This window comes from Schistocerca serialis, chromosome 8 (assembly GCF_023864345.2).
Source record: "Schistocerca serialis cubense isolate TAMUIC-IGC-003099 chromosome 8, iqSchSeri2.2, whole genome shotgun sequence".
In the NCBI taxonomy this organism is placed as follows: domain Eukaryota; kingdom Metazoa; phylum Arthropoda; class Insecta; order Orthoptera; family Acrididae; genus Schistocerca; species Schistocerca serialis.
In genome coordinates this window covers 57,795,202-57,818,600 of record NC_064645.1, presented here as the reverse complement: position 1 = coordinate 57,818,600, position 23,399 = coordinate 57,795,202, and the positions used below count along the sequence as shown (strand labels likewise).

Here is a 23,399-nt window from a genome sequence, read left to right as displayed (position 1 = left end):
AAACACTTGCCACATCAGTGCTCTTGGAAGAGATCTGTGGCAGTGACGTGGCTCTGTTGTTGTTCTCACGTAGTGATTTGCGAAGATGGAAAAAATTAAGATTCGAGTAGTGATTAAGTACTTCGTAAAGAAAGGTATTAAAGCAAAGGACATTCATGATGATTTCCAGAGTACACTGGGGGACTCTGCTCCTTCATATTCAACTGGTGCCAAGTGGACAAATGAATTTAAATTTGGTCGGGAGAGCAAGATGTGTCACTACTCCAGAAATCATTGCAAAAATGCACAAAATGGTCATGGAGGATTGCCTATCGAAAGTGGAAGAAATTGTTCATGCTTGCCAGATGTCATCTGAAAGGGTATATCACATTTTAACTGAAGAATTAGAAAAGAAAAAATTATCTGCAAGATGGATTCTTGACACTGGATCAAAAACGCATGAGAATGGACATATTGGAACAATGTTTGGCCAGTTTTAGGAGAAACAAACAAGATTTTTTGCACCAGTTAGTAACCACAGATGAAACTTGTGTGCACTACTATACCCCATGCCTGATTCTCCACCACCAAAGAAAGCAAAGACAATTCCTTCGACAGGAAAGGTCATGGCGTCAGTGTTCTGGAATGCAAAGGGCATTCTGTTTGTAGATTATCTCCCCACTGGACAAACAGTTAGTGGAGAATACTATGCTAGCCTCCTGGACAAACTGCAACAAAAGGTATGCGAGAAAAGGCCAGGTTTAGCAAGGAAGAAAGTCATCTTCCATCAAGACAATGTGCACCCGCACACATGTGCCATTGCCATGGGAAAATTACACAAACTAAGGTACGAGTTGTTGCCACACCCACCTTATCCACCTGATAATGGCTCCGTCAGACTTCCATCTCTTCCAAAAACTGAAAATTTTTCTTGGTGGACGAAGATTCACTGCAAAAGAAGAATTGATAGCCGGAGTTGACAACTATTTTGCAGGCCTGGAGGGAACTCATTTTTGAGTTGGAATCAAGGCACTGGAATATTGTTGGACCAAGTGCATTAAACTACAAGGAGACTACATTGAAAAATAAGGAAGTTTCAGTGATGTAAATACTTTTTTTCTATTCTGTTCCGAGTACTTTTCAAACCACCCTTGTAGTATGTTCCCAGGTGTTCTTTGTGACTGTCTGTAAAAGTGAACAAACTTGTGAGACAACCCAGGTTTGTGGTATAAGAACAGTGGTCACGAAAAGGTCTTAACTGACAGGGACAGTAGGTAAGTGTACCTCCTTGTCAATCACAATTAGTTTCGAACATGAGTATCGGACATTTGGAGGCACATACCTTGCAAATGATTACTACGTGCAAAAATGCATACCTCTGGTCGGCCGAACACTGAAACTGGACAGCAGCTGACACTGGATGAGTAGTGTGACCCAGAAAGTTGCAATTTTTGCTCTTTTTAACTAACACAAGGCATCAAGTGCCCCAATGGCGCAATGAGCACCATGGCATGGGTCCATTCAGGATACTGTGAACATGAACCAGGATTTTTATTCCATAATATGCAGTGACTAAGTGTTGGTCATTCTTCCACATCTTAAGTATCATGTGGATATTTCCAGATATATATTCAGAAGTTTGCATGCATATGTTCGTGGTTTAAATAAGTCTCGGAGATCATATCACACTGCAACACAAATTTGGAAATTTGTGGTAAGTTCCTATGGAACCAAACTGCTGAGGTCAATGATCCCTAGCTTAGAAACTACTTAATCTAACTTACACTAAGGACAACACACACACACACACACACACACACACACACACACGAGGGAGGACTCGTACCTCCAACGGAGGGAGTTGCACAAACTGTAGCAAGGCGTCTCAGACTGCACAGCTACCCCGCGCGGCTATGTCATCTAAAGATAATCCCACATAAAAGGTGCTTGTATGAGATCTAATCATTAATGAGTAGTAGCACCAGCTGGATACGACGTATCTGAATAAAATTGTGAACTCTCTTCCTTGATGAACTGAAGCCATCATCAAAGCTATAGGCGGTGTTAAATGGTATCAATGTGATGTCTTGTTGGGTTGACTAACTTTACGTTCAGTGTGGTTATTACACTCTGTTGACAACACTACAGAAATGCTGTATCTACACTGTCATTACTGCATTTGTCTATAAGTATGGTAGGAAACCAAGAATGAAATGCTGAAGAAATGTATATAATCATTCACACTTTATTTATATTAATCTAAATGAGATAACACACACCAGAAGTGGAATGTTGCCTGTGAATTTTAAATAAATTTGTTTCCTTATTTCAAAACTGAGTGACATCTAAAACATGAAATCCATTCCATATGTTATCCATTCAATTACCACATTTTTCATCACATAAAATCTCATAAATGTTATTATCTAAGACCATTCAGACTGTATAAATTATTTCAACAAAAGGCACCAACTAAACAATATCCAATTATTTGCTTCTCTTGGTATACATGTAAGCATAACATTTTATTATGCTAAGAGTTTTACGTATAAGCATACATCCAGAAAAGTGTAGTAAAGCACTTGAAAAGCATCCCAAAATATGTGTCACATTTTTTTTTCACTGTATAAAAAAATTGCAGTTTGAACACTGAAATTATTATGCAATTTCATTTCAGGCACTTGCATTTGTACAAAAATCAGGATTATATCTTTGTGAGTTTATTACAAGAATATTAAGTCTGCATATAAATTTACAGTGTGGTTTCTAACACCTGGAGCCAAGAGCATTATTTGGTGATGTTGGTTTCTTGTGCAAAGAAATATAAACACTATTTTGACAGGGAAAAGATAGTAAAGGTAACTTTTAAAATTAATTTCTTCAGCAGTAACTCTGTTTTAAAAAAAAGGGAGGGGAAGACAAAAAGGAGGGTGGTGAGTATAATCCAAATACTTGACTGCATCAGTGATCAATTTATGATTAAGGTCGAAGAAAATTTTTACAAGTAGATGTTACTAAGAAACTTATTTGTGTACGATGCCCTTTGTGCAGCAGTTCCCATTTGCGTACGTGATGAGTACAAATCACAAAATTCCTTCTAAACATTACATGCTAATGAGGACAAGGCACTTCTTGTACATAGCTCATAAGTGTTCTGAAGTTCAAAAGCAAGCACAAATCAACAATCTCGCATTATTCCAAAGTCATTGATATTTGTGTGTTGACATTATAGCAATTTTTTTCATACCAAGAGCTAGTACATGACTAATTCCACAAATATGAGAACTCTTTTTTTATATAATGTTAACGCTTGGATAATAATGGAAATTGCCAATATGAGCACGACACTCCTAATATCAGATCCAGTTACATGAGAACCTTCTTTATTTCACGTATGTTTACAGTATTAGCACACAATAAGATGATTGGCATTTCCTGAATTTGACTTCCTAGTGTTCCAAAACAGCACTTCATCTTACGAAAGAGGGATTTGTGTCCCAGCTGTATTACATATATAGAAACATTTTATTTGACAGCCTTTGCTAACTGCAAGCTGAAATGGACGAAATTTGACTGCTGGCATATGTTGGCAAAATGTGGAGTATCATTTTAAAAGTGAACAAAACAGGCAAACTTACATCTATTATTCTTTATGGTGAATTAAACAAGTTTCCCAATGCTGCATTGGTCTTATTGGAGGACATTTATCAAATAATAAGCATAATGGATCACACTTAATGCATTACAATCAGGTACCAAGTACACATTAGCAAATCCCAAAATGATTATATGTGAGACAGATCTGAAAAAGGAATGTGTACTCTCAAATGAACAATCTTGATTCAAGATTTAGAACACACACTGTAAATATCGCAAAATATATAACACTATATCTGTCGTAGAGCTATTTTTACACAAACTACCCATAATATATTCCTGAAAGCAGCACAGAAGTTTTAATTATTGGACAGTCCTGATCACAGATACATTACTTTTAATGTGCAGGCATCATCACAAAAAATTATATCCAAATACAGCTGTTAAAATAATAATTTCACAGTTAATGAAATACTGACTCATATCAGTTCATAGCTCACATGCATAACACTCTCTCAATGAAGATCTGTATTTGTTTTGGTCAAATGACAGCCACAACATTGTTAAATAGGAATTCCTGAGCAGTTCAATTCAGTAACACTGTTTAACAGTAAACAGTTATTGTTTAATTCTGCTGTGCCAATAGCATAAAAACCAGAACTTTGTAATCTATTTGTAATACCAGAACAGAAACAAGCACTAATATTGAATAATATTTTTAAAAATTTTGTGGTAATAATTTTCAAAAAGAACACAAAGGAATTAACTTCAATGGACAGCTTGTATGACCTGCGACAGAATTAAACTCTGTCATCTTCATAAAAGTATATCAAACAACCGTCTCTCAAGTCAGTCATCATAGTTTTACAAACTTTCTTGATTTTAATGTGTATACAGCAGGCACAGTGTCAGTACTATTTTACACTTCTGTGTTATCTTCAATGCAGAAAACAATGTCAATATTACTGTAATTGTAAGGCAGGCATGTTCTATCTGTACACAAAATGCTGAACTTTGTATTATCTTCTGAACATACGTATTTAATAACACTGCAGTAATGTAGTATATTGCTACAACTGAATGAAGCAACAATAAAGAGTGATTCAAAAATATAAACAATAAATATTTCATATATATTTCGTATCAAACAGGTACCAAACAATTAGTAGACACAAAATTATCTAATACTGTCAGCTGTTGAAGATTGTAAATGATATCATTGGATAAAGGCTATACACTTCTAACTGTTAATAAGTATTCATTTTGTTTTCCTTCAAGATTGTTCTCGTCATCATATTAGATGACGCCCAATTTCATTCACTGCATAAAACAAAATACACATAAAACTTTTTGACAGTAATAACTGCAATCTCAACAATACAATTTCAAGGCACAACAAAACAATTTGCTGATTGTCCATTCACTTTTTATATAGTAATAGATAATTTTGGTCATGTACCGGTACCCTTCACTTCAAAGTTCAAAAGATATTCACTACTGAACTATTGTAAACATAATCATCCATTAAAAAATTAACAAAAATAATCATACAATATTTGAATGAATATTATTTACAAAATGACAAAATTTTAAATATCTACTTACGGGTATGTAAGTTACCAAAGCATCAGCACAAATTATCTCATTGCCACACTGTTCACAAGCATAAAACAAGCAACAGAAATATATCTTGTGACCTTAGGAACAATTTCAAGAACAAACAATATCATAAACTGGCATATTGTAAGTCTGAACAACATAAATCAAATGTTTTATCATGTGAATCATATGAAAGTTATGTACAAATATGAAAATTCTTACTTTCACACATTCTAAAATGTGAATAAATGTGCAAGGTATACAGTTTCAATACACAATGAATTTCGATAACTATGTAGTAATAATGATGATGACTATGATGATCACAGTGATGATGATGATTTCACTCACTAAACATGAGAAACACATCACAGTGTCAAAGAGTTCAATGTAATATGTCATTTTGCATCACTTCTGCAGAGATCAATAAACTGAGTTTACTAAAATTATAAACTAAAAATATTTATATTTTAACAGAGAAAAACATACATCGCGCATGCTGGGTGATAAAGGACAGATTCATTTGCACCAGACAGACACAAACAATCTTCACTAAAAACAACACATAAATCTACAAGTGATTCACACCCTACCTATTTGTCACTTTGTTATCACAAATACCATTAAATATCTGTCAGTCCTCCCATACTAAGTCAGTTTGTACGTGTATCAGTTATGGACAGACATGCCAAATCTCTTAAACAGATGTCAACTATGTTTTAACGGTGGATGGAACATTAAAATTTATTTTACAGCTATGGGCCACATTCAATCTAATGGTCATCTTGTAAACCATTAGCATCAATTGTCATGAGGAAGTTCTGCTCTAGCAGCAACTATCTAAGACACAACTGCATTCTGACAAACTTAAATAAAAATTTTCAGTCATTTGAAAACAATAGAGGAACAGTAAAAGCTGATGATAAACATTATGCTGTTTCTGAAATATATGCTAAAATGTGTATGTACTACTCAATGTTGTTAGACATCAGAGAAGTTCTACCATATTCACAGCTAAAACTTTTGCGCAGACACGTCTAACATTACACACTTTCTTCAACACAATGACTATAATGACATGTTGAAGACTGTACACATCAACACTTCTTGTGTCCATATTCTACAAACCCAAAGTCTTAAAAACTAAAATACAACTTGTCATGTTCCTCAAGAAACTGATGAAATGGCATTCAGTGGTGAACCCATTTGTGTAAGCACTTTATCTAACCAATGCAGAGGACCATTCAGATGAATTTCAACCCAACATGGTGTGCTTGTGACATCTTGACGGTGATACTCTGCACCCCATCCTTTTACAAATGACATCCTAGAATGTAAATGCAATATTTGATTTAGTAAAAAGCAAGAAATCTTTCAATTCACAATAGTGGAAACAATACATAAGAAAGATTAACCTCCTTAAACAAAGACTATAAATGTTATAAAAATACATCACCCCTTTTCTGATAACTGAAATCAATCTCAGAACAACCTGATTTCATATTCTGCATGCGCAGTGAACTAGTGTGCTTTCATCAGCACTGCCTTGCATAAAATAATAATATCCATGGCCACGACAAATCTTCAGCACACCAAATTCCAGCACTGCCAAGCTAGACAGGTAAAAGTAGAGGCAAAAGGTGCAAAAACCTAGATTTTAGAACTGTTAGTACCTCCTTTGGGAGGAAGGAGAGATGGATTTGGAAATGTTGGAAAGGAGGTGACTCAGATCACAGATTGAGAGGAACTACCTGTTGTAAGGGCAAAGGGAGACAAAGACAAAGATGAAGGGAAAGATGTTGGTGATAGTAGGAGGTCAAAAATAGCACAATGCTAATCCCTGGGCCAGTTTCAATCAATAGACGATAAAAAGACAGAGTAAAGATACACTGAGAGGGAAAAAATGTGAAATGGTACAAAACAAACTTTAATTACCAAATAAGAAGAAAGAAGAAAATGAGATGGGAAAAAAAAGAGTGGGAGAAAAAAGAAACAGAATAAGAAAGTTGAGTAATAAGACATCATCTCTGGATTTCTCGGGAACTAGTACTAGGTGGAAGGGTCCAAATAGATTGTGTGGCAATGCAGGCACTTGAGTCCATTGAGTCAGGCAACAGAACTGTGCCAAAACTGGGAGGGGGGGGGGGGGGGGCTTTGAACTTTTGTAGTGGTCACATAATAGTCTCCAAAAAATATTTTTGTAACTTTACATAACATAGTACAGTTTTTCTACAAAATCAGAAATGGGTAAGTGAACTGTCGCAAGTTACAGGCATGTATTGCTTCAAAGCTAAGAATAACAGAAATATCTTAGCAATTGATGAGTGGTTACATCTGTCAAAGACTTAAGACAACCACTGAAGCTGTCGCTCCTGCAGTGCTGGGAACATTCAGTTTTTACAATATGGACTTACCTTTTCCCCTACAAATACTAAAGAAATACCCGTACTCTTCATTTGTAATGAATGCTTAGCAAGTGAAAGCAAAATTTAAGGAACACCTACTTCAAAACATGCTGCTTGTTCCAATAAACTCACAGTTTTTTGAACAGTGATTGGATTAATGGAAAATTCAGATAAAGCCTACAGTAGACATTTTGGAAAAATTAATAGTGAACAGAGAGAGCAATGTATTGCAAGAACTGAATAAAATCAAAAGAGGACTTGTCATTTGACAAGTCTTCTCCTTGCACACATCTCTCTACTGTTGGACAGGAACAATGCCGCGCTCACTTTCATTTGTTTGTAGTGGTGGCAAAATGGCAAACATTAGAAGTGATAGTGACAATCAAAGCTCAGAATTCAGTCGACAGAGAGAAAAATAAAAGGAGACCTGAAATTTGCAGGAGAAATATTCTACATCTACATCTACATCCATACTCTGCAAGAAACCTGACCGTGTGTGGCGGAGGGTACCTTGAGTACCTCTATCGGTTCTCCCATCTATTCCAGTCTCTCATTTTGCTTGTGGGAAGATTCGTGGTTAAAAAAATATCCTTTTTTCCAGGTGAAAATACACTGTACTCTGGGTGAAAGTTCATTTTTTCCATATTATGTGCAATATACTTCACCAAAATTATCAATTATTTGCATGTTAAAACTCTCATACATCGACATAGAAGTTCCCTGCACTTTTCGAAATGAAACCCCGCAAAAAGCAATGGATTTTGGAAAGATCTTTAATACACATCAACATGTACACTGCATATTTTCACATTACGAAAGTATAAATACAAATTCCACCAAATACAGGACAGTAACTTCTGAAGTAGCAAAATCTGGATTGCAATGCATTTCCGTCCTACAATCATAGCTCATGTCATGCGATCTCACCAGCCAATGACGGCAGATATTCAGATCATACGAATATGATGTAATCAGCCAATAGCAACATCACTGTTAAGTAATGCAAACACACAAATAGAAAAAGTTAATAGTTTAATTTAATATACATACAGTATAACTACAAGAAAAGCTAATCTTACATGTATAATACTTATCATCAAAAATTTTGTTGCTGTTACTTGCCCCTCCCCCGACCCCTCAAAGTATGTAAGGTTAGGTTAGTGTTTTTTTTAACGTCCCGTCAACAACGAGGTCATTAGAGACAGAGCACAAGCTCGGGTTGGGGAAGGATGGGGAAGGAAATCGGCCGTGCCCTTTCAAAGGAACCATCCCGGCATTTGCCTGAAACGATTTAGGGAAATCACGGAAAACCTAAATCGGAATGGCTGGAGACGGGATTGAACCGTCGTCCTCCCGAATGCGATCAAAGTATGTAAGGCAGGGGCCTATGATCAGAGGTTAAATTGCAGCAGATGAATAATTCTAACAAGCATGATTATAAATTAGACTGCTGTGCACAGAACACCTCATGGGTTACCTGCTGAATACATATTCTATCGAGCACTTTGACTTTTCCATCGAAAAGCCAATTAATGTGTGAAACTGCTCAAGAACTCACCTCACCCTTTCTTTATGGATAATTATACTTCTTGCCATCATTACTCCACAATATGTAATCTATGAAAGGACTACAATAAATATAAAAAACTAACCCTGATGCTTAATCTTTTTAGCATGTGTTGACCTTTACAATATATCAAACACAAATGTGCCAGTGAAATTTTAAATAATGGCTGGTCATCAGGGCCTGAAATTTTTCTAAGTAGTAAGTCCACAACCTGTTAAGTTTTGAATGAGAGTTACACACTCCATCATTTAAGCGATTTCATCACACATTCTCACACGTGACGTAATTCCTCTTGCATAACAGGAAATTTACTTTGAAAGTAACACTTCTCAAACTAATATTCACAATATTTTCCCATGACCTGTTACAAGTATAAACAGACGTAGTGTCACACTCATTGAAAGCGGATTGTTGTTACGAAGTATAGCACAGTTTTCATCCTAAGTCTTGTGATAAATTTTCTGCTGGCACACGCTTGTGTTTGCACTGTGTTTTATTGTTATAAATAGTGCATTTTCTTTGCAATTTAGGTTTTATTTTGGTGTTATTCTCTCATTTATGTTTTACCATTGCAGTATTATTCTGCAATAGTAAGTTAAAGTAAAATTGTTTGTTAGTGAATCGGTCCTTACCACTGCAAATTACAAAAATTTAACTGAAAACTGAAACAAGGAAAAGTTTCAGGAATTTAAAAAAATAAAATAAAAATTCCTGGGTCTTTCCTGGATAAAAAAAAATCTTGGGTTTGTCCAGGATTTCCTGGTTGTCCTGTTGTGTATACACTTTTGTTACAATTGTAATGAGACAAGACTAGCCACTGTACAACCAAAGATACACACACCGACCATTACCTCCATAAGGATTCGAACCATCCAATCAGGCAGAAGAGGGGTGTCATTACAACATTGGTGGACAGAGCTAATAAGATCTGCATGCCAGTTTATTTGCAACATGAACTAAGTCATTTGTGAATGGCTTTTAAGAAAAATGCATACGCTGACAACAAGATAGATCGAGCTCTCCATCCCAGAAGAAAAGTGTCTGAGAACATTCAGCAACAACAATGCAATATTACAGACCATATTGGGAAAGTTCTGGCCGAGTTTCAAGTTGAAACAATCTATAGATCCGCCAAGAAGATTAGTGAGTGTTTAAGATCAGTGAAAGATGCTCAACACGCCTTACCAACTCCTAAGGTGTATAAAATTCCAAGTAGCTGTGGGACGGTTTATATTGGAACAACGAAAAGAAATGTCAATACCTGCTTAACCGAACACAAAGGGAACTGTTGACTGGGACATACCAACAAATCAGCTGTAGCTGAACATGTTTTTAAAGATAGTGATCATGAAATAAAATTTAGTGAGACAGGTGTGCTAGCAGGGACATCACATTATTATGCATGCATGTATAGAGAAGCTATAGAGATTCAGTTGTATAAGATACGGCAGTCAACTTTGCACAAACCATGTGACAATCAACTATCTTCAATTGAGAATAATGACGTTAGTCCAAGATAGACTTACCATAGGCCCCACGTGACATATGGTGGTGCCCTCTACATAAACAGGACCTTCACAGCAGCCAGTCGTTGACTCACCTCAGAAGATGTCGCCCGCAGTTGGCAAGGAAACATCAGGAAGAAGTAGTTTTACAGATCGACTATGGCCTCTCAGCCTGGAAGTTTTAACTTATGAAGTGCCGGCCGTGAAAGCCTACATGTTATTATTACACGCCACTCAGGGAGGATATGTCGGTTATGGTATGACGACTGGAGGGTCTACATAAGAACAAAGCTCAACAATTTTGTAGGCTCACTTTTTTGCTACATTGTTGTGATACTGCGACAATTCCAAAGATTTTGAAGGTGAGAAGGCTGTTTCACTTGCCGCAATCTAACCGTATCTACTCACACACGGAAGTGGTGATGCTACGGGAATGGATTCATAAAACATGTCGAGGACTGGCAGTAATTAGCAGACAACTGTTAAATCTCCATTCATTTATTTATTAGCAATGAAATGCAGTTTTGGGATTGGAATAAGGTGGACAGGCTAACATTTAGATCTATGGAACTGAGTGCACAAGTGTCCTCTAATAGGCAGAAGAAGTTCGAGCATTTACAAAAGAGTAGACAGGAAACCCCAGTTACAGGTGTGGTTATTAATTTGTCAGGAAGGGAATTATCTAAGGAAAAAATTTCTGTTCTCTTGAAACGAGGAAATTTTGCAAGTACTCCATGAAAGGTTCCCACAGAGGATATTGTAGCTAATATAGAGTCGGGGATTCGTCAGTTATCCCCACATTCTGCTGATGAAATCAGGATGGAAACAGCCAGGATACTACGTAAAGCTAAGCCACCTAGCAGTAATTTGTCTCAAGGAGAAAGGAAGGTATTACAGGAGATTAATGCGGACATGAATATTATTGTACTTACTGCTGATAAGGGTAATGCTACCGTGGTGATGAAGGGTGAGGACTACCATAGGAAGATCAGCGACCTTTTGGATTCTAACACTTATAAAAAGCTACAAAAGGATCCTACAACGAAAGTGTTCGGAGCTACCAATCTATTAATAAAAGAGTCTTCCATTCCCACAGAGGATAAAAAATATCTACGCAAAACAGAAGCTTACCTTCCTAGATTTCATGGGCTATCAAAGATACATAAGCCTAATGTCCCATTGAGACCAACAGTGAGGGCTATTGGATTGCCCACTCAAGAGTTGGCTAGACATCACACATCCTTGCTACAACCGCTTATTGGTAAAACTGATTATCACTTAAAAATTCTATGCACTTTATCAAAAAATTGATGGAGATTACTGTCAGCCCAGGTGAAATCCTCATGAGTTTTGATGTGGTATCCCTGTTGTTAAACCTCTTTCACACACACACTATGTGATCATAAGTATCCGGACACCTGGCTGAAAATGACTTTCAAGTTCGTGACGCCCTCCATCGGTAATGCTCGAATTCAGTATGCTGTTGGCCCACCCTTAGCCTTGATGACAGCGCCCACTTTTGCAGGCATATGTTCAATCAAGTGCTGGAAGGTTCCTTGGGGAATGGCAGCCCATTCTTCACAGTGTGCTGCAATGAGGAGAGGTATCAACATCAGTTGGTGAGGCCTGGCATGAAGTCAGCATTCCAAAACATTCCAAAGCTGTTTATAGAATTCAGGTCAGGACTCTATGCATGCCAGCCAATACTGGAATGTTACTGTTGTGTAACCACTCTGTCACAGGCCGTGCATTATGAACAGCTGCTTGATCGTGTTGAAAGATGCAATCACTATCCACAAATTACTCTTTAACAGGGGGAAGCAATAAGGTACTTCAAACATCAATGAAGGCCTGAGTGTGACAAAACAACAAGGGGTACAAGTCCCCTGCATGAAAAACATGACCACACTATAACACCACCGCCTCAGAATTTTACTCTTGGCAATACATACGTGGGCAGATGACATTCATCGGGTATTCGCCATATCCACAACCTGCCACCGGATCACCACATTGTGTATAATCATTTGTCACTCCACATAACATTTTTCCACTGTTGGATCGTCCAATGTTTACGCTCCTTACACCAAACGAGGCGTCGTCTGGCATAATGTGTGGCTTATGAGCAGCCACTCGAAAATGAAATCCAAGTTTTCTCACCTCCCGCCTAACTGTCATGGTACTTGCAGTGGATCCTGATGCTGTTTGGAATTCCTATGTGATGGTCTGGATGGATGTCTACCTATTACACATTATGACCCTCTTCAACTGTCAGCAGCCTCTGTCAGTCAGCAGACGAGGTCGGCCTGTACGCTTTTGTGCTGTACATGTCCCTTCACATTTCCACTTCACTATCACATCAGAAGCAATGGACCTAGGGGTATGGAAATCTCACATACAGATGTATGACACAAGTGACACCCAATCACCTGACCACGTTTGAAGTCCATGAGTTCTGCAGATTGACCCATTCTGGTCTCTCATGATGTCTGGAGGTCACTGATATGGAGTACCTGGCAGCATAATGCATCTAATATGAAAAAAATATGTTTTTGGGGTTGTAGGGATACTTTTGATCACATAGTGTAACTAATATATTTCCCACTGATACAGTAGCTCTGTTTCGACATTGCCTATCCATGACTTATTTCGAGTACGATAATGAGTTTTATGAACAAACCGAAGCAGTGGCCATGGGCAGCCCTCTGACTCCAGCTGTTGCTAATCTATTCATTAAGTTTTTGAATGGCAGGCGCTACAGTCTTTCAGTAAAAGCCCTTTGAAGTGCTATCGGTATGTGGATGACACTTTTGTGGTATGGAATCACGGTGAAGAGGAATTGTATGGTTTCTCGGTGCACCTACATAGTATTAATTCAAAGATACAATTTACTATGGAGAAAGAGAGTAATGGACAACTTAATTTTTTGGATGAATCAGTAATTAGATGGGCATATGTGAGTCCAGGGCATAAAGTGTATAGAAAGATAACACCGACCATTATCTCCAAAAGGATTTGAACCATCATCCCAGGCAGAAGAGAGGTGTCATTAAAAGATCTGTGGACACAGCTAATAAAGATCTGTGAGCCAGTTTATTTGCCATATGAACTAAATCCTCTGCGAACAGCTTTAAAGAAAAATGGATACACTGACAACAAGATAGATCAAGCACATTCAGCAACGACAACTGTCAGCTGGAAAAGTTTTTCCTCCATTTATTCGCAAAATTACAGACCGTATTCAGGAATATCTGGCCAAGTTTCAAGTTGAAACATTCAGGAATATCTGGCCAAGTTTCAAGTTGAAACAATCTTGAGTCCCTCCAAGGAGATTAGTGAGTGTTTACGATGAGTGAAAGATGCTTGACACCCCTTAGCAACTCCTGGGTTGTATAAAATTCTGTGTAGCTGTGGGAAGGTTTACATTGGAACAATGAAAACCGAACACAAAAGGAACTGTCGACTGGGACATACCGACAAATCAGCTGTAGCAGAACATGTTTTTAAAGACTGTGATCATGAAATAAAATTTAGTGTGACGAGCGTGCTAGCCAGGACATTGCATGTAATAATTTTAATAGAAAAGAGGAAGGCTTAAAGTTAGATAAGATATGGCGGTCGACTTTGCACCAACGATGTGATAATCGATTACCTTCAATCGAGAATAATTATGTTAGTGAGAGATGGATGTATAGTCGGTCCCACATGATGTATGGTGGTGCCCTCTATGCACTCTATATAAATAGGACCTCCAGGGCCTGGCAGCCAGTCGTTGACTCACCTCGGAAGACGTTGCCTGCAAATTGGCAGCGAAATGTCAGGAAAAGAAGTTTTACAGATCAACCACGACCTCTCAGCCCGGAAGTTTTACCTAATCATCCAGTGAAAGTTCATGTGAGGAGATGCTGAATGTATCTAGCGTCAGAAGCTAGGATAAAAATGTGTCAATGATGTCTGAGTACAGTACCCAAAGTGTAAGTTATGGACCCATGAACAATTTGCCAGAAACCCAAAAAAACAGTTAAGTTATGGGAAGCACGTGAAAAAAAGTGCTATGCAAGTGAAAATATTAAATGAAACTCCTCAAATGTGATAGAAAAAAGTGACAATTGACAATAAAATCCAAACAGAATACAGATATAAAGTGTTCAAATGTTATAATGTTCACTTGCTTCAAATGTCTATTAACCTAAATTGGTCAATATTAAATTTCCTCATGTTAACTTGACAGTGCTCACTTATAAAATATGGTTTACTACAATTAACTTTACAGTTATTTTGTTTTGTGTTTCAAATGATATTTGCAAGTAAGTGAGACATTGTTCCGTCAAACATAAAGCAATAAACCATGCACAAAAAGTACGTCACATTAGGGAACTTTAGCCCACTAAAGAATGGGTGTGGTGTTCTACACATGGTCTCTTTAATAAATGAGCTACACTTTCTAAAATTCTTCCATTAAACCAAAGTCGACCGTTCGCCTCACCTTCCCTACTATCATCCTTACATACCCATTCCATTTCATATTGCTTTGCCATGTTATGCTAGATATTTAATTGACATGACTGTGGCAAGCACTACACCACAAATATTGTATTAGAACATTACAGGATTGTTTCTCTTACTCGTCTGCATTAACTTTCTCTCTCACCCTCTTTTTGAGCAAGCTGCCCTCTTCTCACCAAACAGAAATTCTATGTAAGTCATCCTGTATCCTTCTACAGTCGATCAATGATGAATCTGTTGTATACTACAGCGTCAGCAGCAAACAACTCCAGATTGCTTCTCACCCTATCCATCAAATCATTTTTGTAGCTAGAGAATAAGAGCAGTCCTATAATTCTTCCCTGGGGCACTCCTGACACTGCCATGGACAATGTACTCTGCTTCATTACTTAAAAAATCTTCAAGCCACTCACATATCTGGGAATCTATTCCATATGTTCAGAACTTCATTAACTGTCTGCAGTGAGGCACCATGTCAAATGCTGTCCAAAAAATCTAGAAATATGGAATCTGTCTGTCGCCCACCACCTATGATTGATTGTTGATTGATCTGGGGGAGGGGACCAAACACTGAGGTCACTGGTCCCATCGTGTTGGGGAAGGAAATCAGCTGTGCCCTTTCAAAGTTGCCATCCCGACATGTGCCTGAACTGATTTTGGGGAAATCATAGAAAACCTAAACAAGGATGGCCGAAGACAGGATTGAACCGCTGTCCTCCTGAATGTGAGTCCTGTGTGCTAACCACTGTGCCACCTCGCTCAGTCACCACCTATGGTTTACAGAATATTGAATGACAAATGGGAAATCTTGAGTTTCACAGAAATGGTGCTTTCTGAATCCGTGCTGATTTGTGGACAGAAGTTTTCTGTCCCAAGGACTTTAATGAAATTATAACGTTATTGCATAGATAAAAAAGATCTACTCACCAAGCAGCAGTACGAAAACACACATGTGAAAGGTATTACATCTGTAAGCTTTCAGAGTCAGTGGCTCCTTCTTCTGGCAGGAGGGTTGAAGGGGAAAGAAGAGAGCTGAAGGAAAAGGAGTGGTGAGATTTAGGAAAAGGGTTCTAGTTCAGAAGTCACCCAGGACCCAGGGTCAGGGGAGACTTACTAGATGGGATGAGAAGGAAAGACTGACTGATGGGGACTTCATCGCACGAGATCTGAAAACCTCAGAGCTTAAAGGTTGAATATAGGGTGATATGCAAGACAGAGATTATTGCTAAAATGTGTTCAAGTTAATAAGAACAAAAAGCTAAGTGCATTATATGTCATAGAGTTGGGAGGGGGAGATAAAAAATAGACAGAGCAGAAAAAATTTAGAAAACTAAACCAGAATGACGAAAGGAATTGTTACTGTGAAGAAATGTTGAGACCGAAGAAATTAAAATTAATCACAGGTGGGTGACGAGAACCAAGGACATATTGTAGCACTAGTTCCCACCTGTAGAGTTCCGAGAAACTGGTGCCTGGGGGACACCAATCTCCACAATATCCTTGTCAGATACTATGCTCCTTCTGCAGTCATCTCCCTACCCTATGGCTCCTACCCACGTGACCGTCACTGCTGCAAACTTGCCCTACTTCCATCTACACTAGCACTGTAACTGGCAAAACATTTACTATCAAACAGAGAGCCACCTGCGAAATGGCATGTCATATACCAGCTGTGATGTAACATTGTTTGGTCCTTTACATCAGCATAACAACTACCAAGTCAGCAGTTAGAATGAACGGGCATAGGCAGAGGGTGTATAATGGCAACATGCAATAACCTGTTGCAGCACGTGCATTAGAACATGACAGTCATGACCTCAGTGCCTATTTCACAACACGTCATCTGGATTCTTCCCCAGACACCAGTTTCTCAGGACTTCACAGGTAGGAGCTGGTGCTACATGTCCTTGGTCCTCACCAGCCCACCTGGCCTTAAGTTTACATTAATTTCTTCAGTATCAGCATTTCTTTGTAGTAACTATTCCTTTCTTCACTCTGTTTCAGTTCTCCACCTCTTTCGTTTTCTGACGTGTGTTTTTCGCCACCCCCTCCCAACTCTCATCACATGCAATTCACTTCGCTTTTCAATGTTTAACTGGTGCACTATGTTTTCATCACATGCAATTCACTTCGCTTTTCAATGTTTAACTGGTGCACTATGTTTTAGCAGTAATCTCTGTCTTGCATATTACCCTATCTTCCATCATTACACTCTCAGGTTTTCACATCTCCCGCGTTGCTGTTCCCAACAACCAGACTTTCCTTCTCATCCCATCCAGTAAGTCTCACCCTGATCCTGGGTGACTTTCCCGAACTCTACTCCTTTTCCTAAATGTCACCAGTCCTTTTCCTCCACCCTTCTTCCTTCCAATTCAGCCCTTCTGCCAGAAGGAGCCACTGCCTCCGAAAGCTTGCATAAGTAATACCTTTCATATGTGTGTTCCCCAGCTGTCGCTTGGTGAGTAGATTTTTTATCTATTCAATTACATTATATTTTCAAGGAATTTTATGATATCCAAACTTCATTATGCTCAGGTATTTTAACCAATGTTAAGGACATTGGTCTATACATTTGCAGCTCCATTCTTTCGTCCTTCTTACGTACAGGAGACCCCCAAGCATTTCTCCTGTAGCCCGGGGTGTGAAATTTCACTAGGCATAAATCAGCAATAAATGCTGGGTAAGAAAGGGGCCATTGCCGTAGAGTACTCTTTAGTAAACAAAGCATTATTGATTTGATTGATGCATAAAGGGAAGACCAATTCTTGTTTGCTGATAAAACTTTTGCCTATTAAAACAAACATCTGCATCTCAAACAGCCATTTTGCTACAAAACAACTCACTGCAGACCTTAAAACTTGAGACAGCATAGGCAGGAAAGTTAGCCTTCACCGATGCCCTGTAAGGCATGCAGAATTATTGCTCAACTTGCTCCTTGGGGTATGGGCTTAACAGTAGCGTATTAATCATTTTGAAAACACAAGTGATTTATTAGCAGGAAACTTACTCTAAAATGGCTTCGCATTCAACATCCCTTTGAATTTGTATAGAGACAGTGTCCCTCCCAAGGGACACCACATTACAGAAGGCACCTACGCAAGGAACACCACGTTAAAAAAGGCACCTTCATTGCTACGCTGGAGAGTTTTCACACTTTGACAGTCCAGGACCATCCTGGCAATAACACAGAAGGCACACACAAAACGGAAAGCCTCAACTGAAGAACCAAATGAAGTGTGTTTCACACCACAAGGCAGGGTGAAAACTGAGTAGTAGCAAAGCACTTCTGTAAGAAGTACAACTTGAAAGCAAAACTTGCTGGCCGAGAGGCAGCCTCACTACTGAGCTTAAATAAAATAGCACTTCTGATGAAGCTAATGGAAGATTAATAGCTCCAAAAAACCAACAAACGAGCCTCAGAATTAAATGATACTCCACACGACAAAATGATAGATGGGCTGGTCTAACAAATGCAATGTGGACTATACGAAGTCTGCATCAACTTGGAACTGCCACGGTGATGTGACTGCTCTGCAGGTGATGATATGGAAGGCTGAGGGGAGGAGTTATAGTCAGTGAGCAGATTGTGAAAAGAGGGATGTCATTCTGTGCAACTGCAAAAAGATTGCATGTCTTAGCATTGACACATGTCTGTCGATGGTTCTCGAGCCTTGACATACACCCAGAGAGATTAGCGTGTGTCTGCTAGGAATAAAAAGGGTACGGTAAGTGAGCAAGACAGGCAGTGTCAGTGGGAGATGGATGAATGTTACAAGCAACAAATGTGGTGTCCAGATGGGCATCTAACTGCCGGATGAATAGGTGTCCCACCTCCAATGAATGTGATTTTGAGGGTGTCTGGCTGGTGGCGCAAGTTATTGATGCAATTCATTGTCATCTAAGTTGGTGAGTGAGTTTGGACCATTGCTAGTAACGACCTGCCACGACCCCTGTGATGATCAGGCAGAGAGTGATGACAAGAAAGTAATGTGCCTTTGGCTACTGAGTTGGCCCGGGCTGAGTTATCATTTTTGTGAGTAAGGATGTCCTCGTATTCCTGAAGCCACCCGTGGTCCTACCCTTGGTTCACCTCCTGCTGTTCCCTGTGTTTTGATGTGGGCTATTGCCATGAGCTACTTACTTGTTATTAATATAGTTTCCCAAGAAAAGGCTACCACCTGATATATGAGTAAATTTACGTATTCTGTGTTCTTTTAAATGAACTAGTGCTCAAAGCACTTAATTGCTTGAAAAGGGTAGCAGCCTGGTATCTGAAAAACAATTTTGACTGTGTTTGTGTGGGCTAGTGCCAATAAGCTATTTATTTGTTGCTCATTTAATTTTTAAGAGGGGCCACTATCCAACATTTTCAGTAACTTTCACTTATTCAGTATTCTTTTAAATGAGCTAGTCCCCGTAGGAATTAATTGTTTGCAAATGGGCAACAGCAGGGTATCTGAATAACAAATTTAAGTGAGTTTGAGGGGGTTAGTGGCTGTGAGCTATTTACTTGTTGCTAATCAAATTTTGAAGAGCGAGCTACCGTCTATGATTTTGAGCAACCTTCTTTCTTTCTTTCTTTTTCTTTAATTGAACCAGTGGTAATATGTGTTGAAATTTTGTCACTGCTGCTTCATAATTATTTAGAACCATAAACTCATTTAGTATTTTCAAGTGACCGAGTGCGCATTAATAATTTGTGCTGTAACAGTTATTGTGTATTTTCAAGTGTGTTAGTGGTCAAAAGCTATCTGTCCATCAAGATTCTTAGATTATATTGCTTAGTAACAAGTTGTGTATAACCTTGATTGTTAATCAGATAATGTCCAATGGCTTTCCACTCCCGGAACTTTGCGCCCAAGCTTACAAGCTCCAACGTATCATTCCACACATGTCCTACCTGTGCTCAAAAGTGGGTGGGAATTCGAACATAATACACAAATACAGAGATATCATAATGATGAATGCATGTGCAACAACTGGAGTTAGTGATGAAGAAAAGAACAACTTTTATGAAAAGCTAGACAGGACTATGGAGAACATCAGCAATGGGAATGTGAAAAATTGTATTGGGAATTTCAATGATAAGTTGGTGTAAGATGAAATCTGTAGATCCTCAACAGGAATAGGACGTCTAAATTCAAAGACAAACAGAAATAGGCTTTGGTTAGCCAGTTCTTCAGTAGCTTTTTCAACAATGCACAAGATTTTACTTATTCATTTATATAACATCTGAGGTACTCATTCTCTAATTTCATGTTTAGTATTTATAATATAGACTTACCTTATAGTACACATTTTTGTTAGTTCATACACTGCTTCAAAGCCATGATTCACACTCTGCGACAGTAACTGTGCAAATTCTTGATTGTTGAATATCTTAAGAGAACAACTGGGTGGTATTTTGCACACTGTACTCGGATGAAATCCATGATGGTGATTACAGTTCCGTGACTGTACAAAAATGGCACTGTCAGATTTATTTTGAGCATACACTTCACCTCCAATATAAACTAACTGAACACCTGGAACAAAAGAATTATCATTATTACAACTCTCACATGATGATAAGGAACACACCAATTGTTCTACAGTTTTCACCCTTATACTGAATCAAGACATGGTTTCTATAATTCATGCACTCGAACATCCAGTTTCTTTCTGCTCCCCCCCCCCCCCCCCCCTCCAGCCTAATAACTTGTCATCACAACGTTAATCAGACAGTGTTATTCAAAAAGTTATACAAGTCTTAGCTACCACAACAGAGTCAGAAATCATAGGCTGCTCTTCTCCATAGACATGATACGTTGAACTGGAGACAGCCATGATAAAAAGACACACACACACACACACACACACACACACATCAAAGCCCTGCTCAAGGATGTGGTTCAGTTGCTCCAGTCCAGGGTGGTACTGGGTGACAAAGGAGGGCACTCGTGTGTAGCTTGTTCTTGGCAGTGGTGGGAGGGTTGGGCAAGTGTGGGGATATGCACAGGGAATCTATTTGTTGACTAAAACTAGGGAATGGTGCCTGTCTGTGGAGGTCTTTGCAAAACCTTCAGTATACTGGGCAAGGGAGCTCCTGCTACTGAAGATACCCCATCCCCAGACAACCCGGCTGTATGGGAGTGAGTTTTTTGGCGTGCAAGGGATGACAGCTGTCAAAATGCAGGTACTGTTGGTGGGTTTAATGTGGACAGAGGTGCGCATGGATCCTTCAGAGAGGTGAATGTCAATTTCCAGCAAAGTAGCACACTGGGTTGAAGAGGACCATGTGAAGTGAATGGGAGAGAAGGTGAAGGAATGAGGGTAGGGTGTCCTGAGCCTGATTTCAGATAATGGAAATATCACCAATGAACCTGAACCAGACCAGAGGTTTCGAGTTTTGGGAGGCTACGAAGGTTTCCTCTAGACCGACATAAATATGTTGACTTGGAGGGGGAAGGATGTCATGTGAGTGCCATGACTGTGCCATGGATTTGTTCATATGCCTTCCCTTCAAATGAGATCTAGTTTGTTTTACGATATAGGTTGTAAGGAGTATGAGGAATGAAGTAGTGAATTCCGAGTCTGAAAGACTTGCGAGAGGAAGTGTTTAATACAAGAAGACCATGGGCACGGGAAGTGTTGGTGTATATAGGGAAGTTACGCCAACAGTGATGATTAGAGGTCCAGAAAGTAAAGGGGTGGGGATGGTGGGAAGTCTGTGAAATTAGCAGTTGGTATCTTTGATGTGAGAGGCTAAATTTCGGACAGCTGGTTGGAGGTGTTGGTCAATGAGAGCCGAAATCCTTTCAGCAGGAGTACAATAACCAGCTACAATCAGCAGCCAGCGAACCTCACAATAACCCTGGGTTCGGTGTGGGGTGGTGATGAGGTGGGTTGGTTGGTTGTTTCGGGGAAGGAGACCAGACGGCGAGGTCATTGGTCTCATCGGATTAGGGAAGGACGGGGAAGGAAGTCGGCCGTGCCCTTTGAAAGGAACCATCCCGGCATTTGCCTGGAGCGATTTAGGGAAATCACGGAAAACCTAAATCAGGATGGCCGGACACGGGATTGAACCGTCGTCCTCCCGAATGCGAGGTGATGAGGTGGGGTGGACTGCTGTGGCCTTCTGTGGGGTTGTGAACTACTGAGGGCTATGGCAGGATGGAGCCTCTCCATTGTTTCTAGGTCCATAGTTCAATACACAATACACCTTCGGTAACATACTGTAGCCACATGCTCCACCCAACTGTTTTGGCCCCCCCTCTGCCCTGTCACCTCACAATTCACCTATTCTCATCCTTATTATGTGCTGCTCTCTGCAGGCACACCTGCCAATCTTTTCCCCTTCTCTATCCCTCTTAGCTCTGCTCCCTGTTCTTCTCCCTCTATTCTTCTCCCTCAGCCTCATAACACTGTGCCTGAGAGCCTTGTCCCATCACATTTTCCGTGTGCTCCAGTACGCTGCACTGATCACTGATTCCTCTTCCCCATCTGTCCCTCCGATTCCTCTCCTTGCCCACACCACTCCAGATTGTTACTCCTGCTAGATGCATTTCTGTTGTATCCTGGCCAGAACAGCCAGCGATGGCAGTTGTGTGTGTGTGTGTGTGTGTGTGTGTGTGTGTGTGTGTGTGTGTGTGTGTTTGTTGTGTTGTCTGGTGTAAATGTTTTTTTTTTTTTTTTTTTTTTTTAAGGAGGCTTTGACTGTAGGCTTATATGTTGCAGTCTTTTCGTCATGGCTGTCTGCAACTCAATGTGTCATTTTTATGGCGAGTAGCAATATATCCTTTTCATAACATTGTTGACATTTGAATCTGCACTTTCCATTGTCAGAAATTACAGTAAATTTAAATAATTGTAATGTTTTGTATGGGCACAAGTTGGAAGAAGGTGTGATAGAAAAACAAGAATCAGTACCTGGTATGTCAGGACACTGTTACAAGCAGGAAAAGTAGAAAACTTTAAAGGAGAGATGAAAAAGAATAATACAGGCCTAGAAGGAATTGCTAAGTTAAGATGGAATGGACATAGAAAATTGTTGTGTGATGAGTATGTGATGTACTATTCAGGATGACAAATAAAAGGAAGAAATGATGTAGGAGTGATTATCACAAGGAAAACAGTTATGTGTGTGTAAAATGTAGGTGTGCAAACAAAAGAGTATTGGCTTAAAGCTACATGGAGTACAAAAATATGTATTGATTATACAAGTGTATATGTAAATTCCAAAACATGATGACCAGTTTGTAC

At 39.2% G+C, this 23,399-nt stretch overlaps 1 protein-coding gene across 3 annotated transcripts in view; it reads right to left on the bottom strand.

The window, feature by feature from the left end:
* Window positions 1-2,204: 2,204 nt before the first annotated feature.
* LOC126416088 (protein mothers against dpp) overlaps window positions 2,205-23,399 on the bottom strand; it is a 145,449-nt gene continuing 124,254 nt past the window's right edge. For all 3 annotated transcript variants that reach the window (XM_050083580.1, XM_050083581.1, XM_050083582.1), the window contains exons 7-8: window positions 20,443-20,683; window positions 2,205-6,502 (exon numbers count right to left, since the gene is read on the bottom strand). In XM_050083580.1, the coding sequence (XP_049939537.1) occupies window positions 6,343-6,502; window positions 20,443-20,683 (401 nt within the window). In that variant the 3' untranslated portion in view covers window positions 2,205-6,342. The remainder of the gene's footprint in view (window positions 6,503-20,442; window positions 20,684-23,399) is intronic.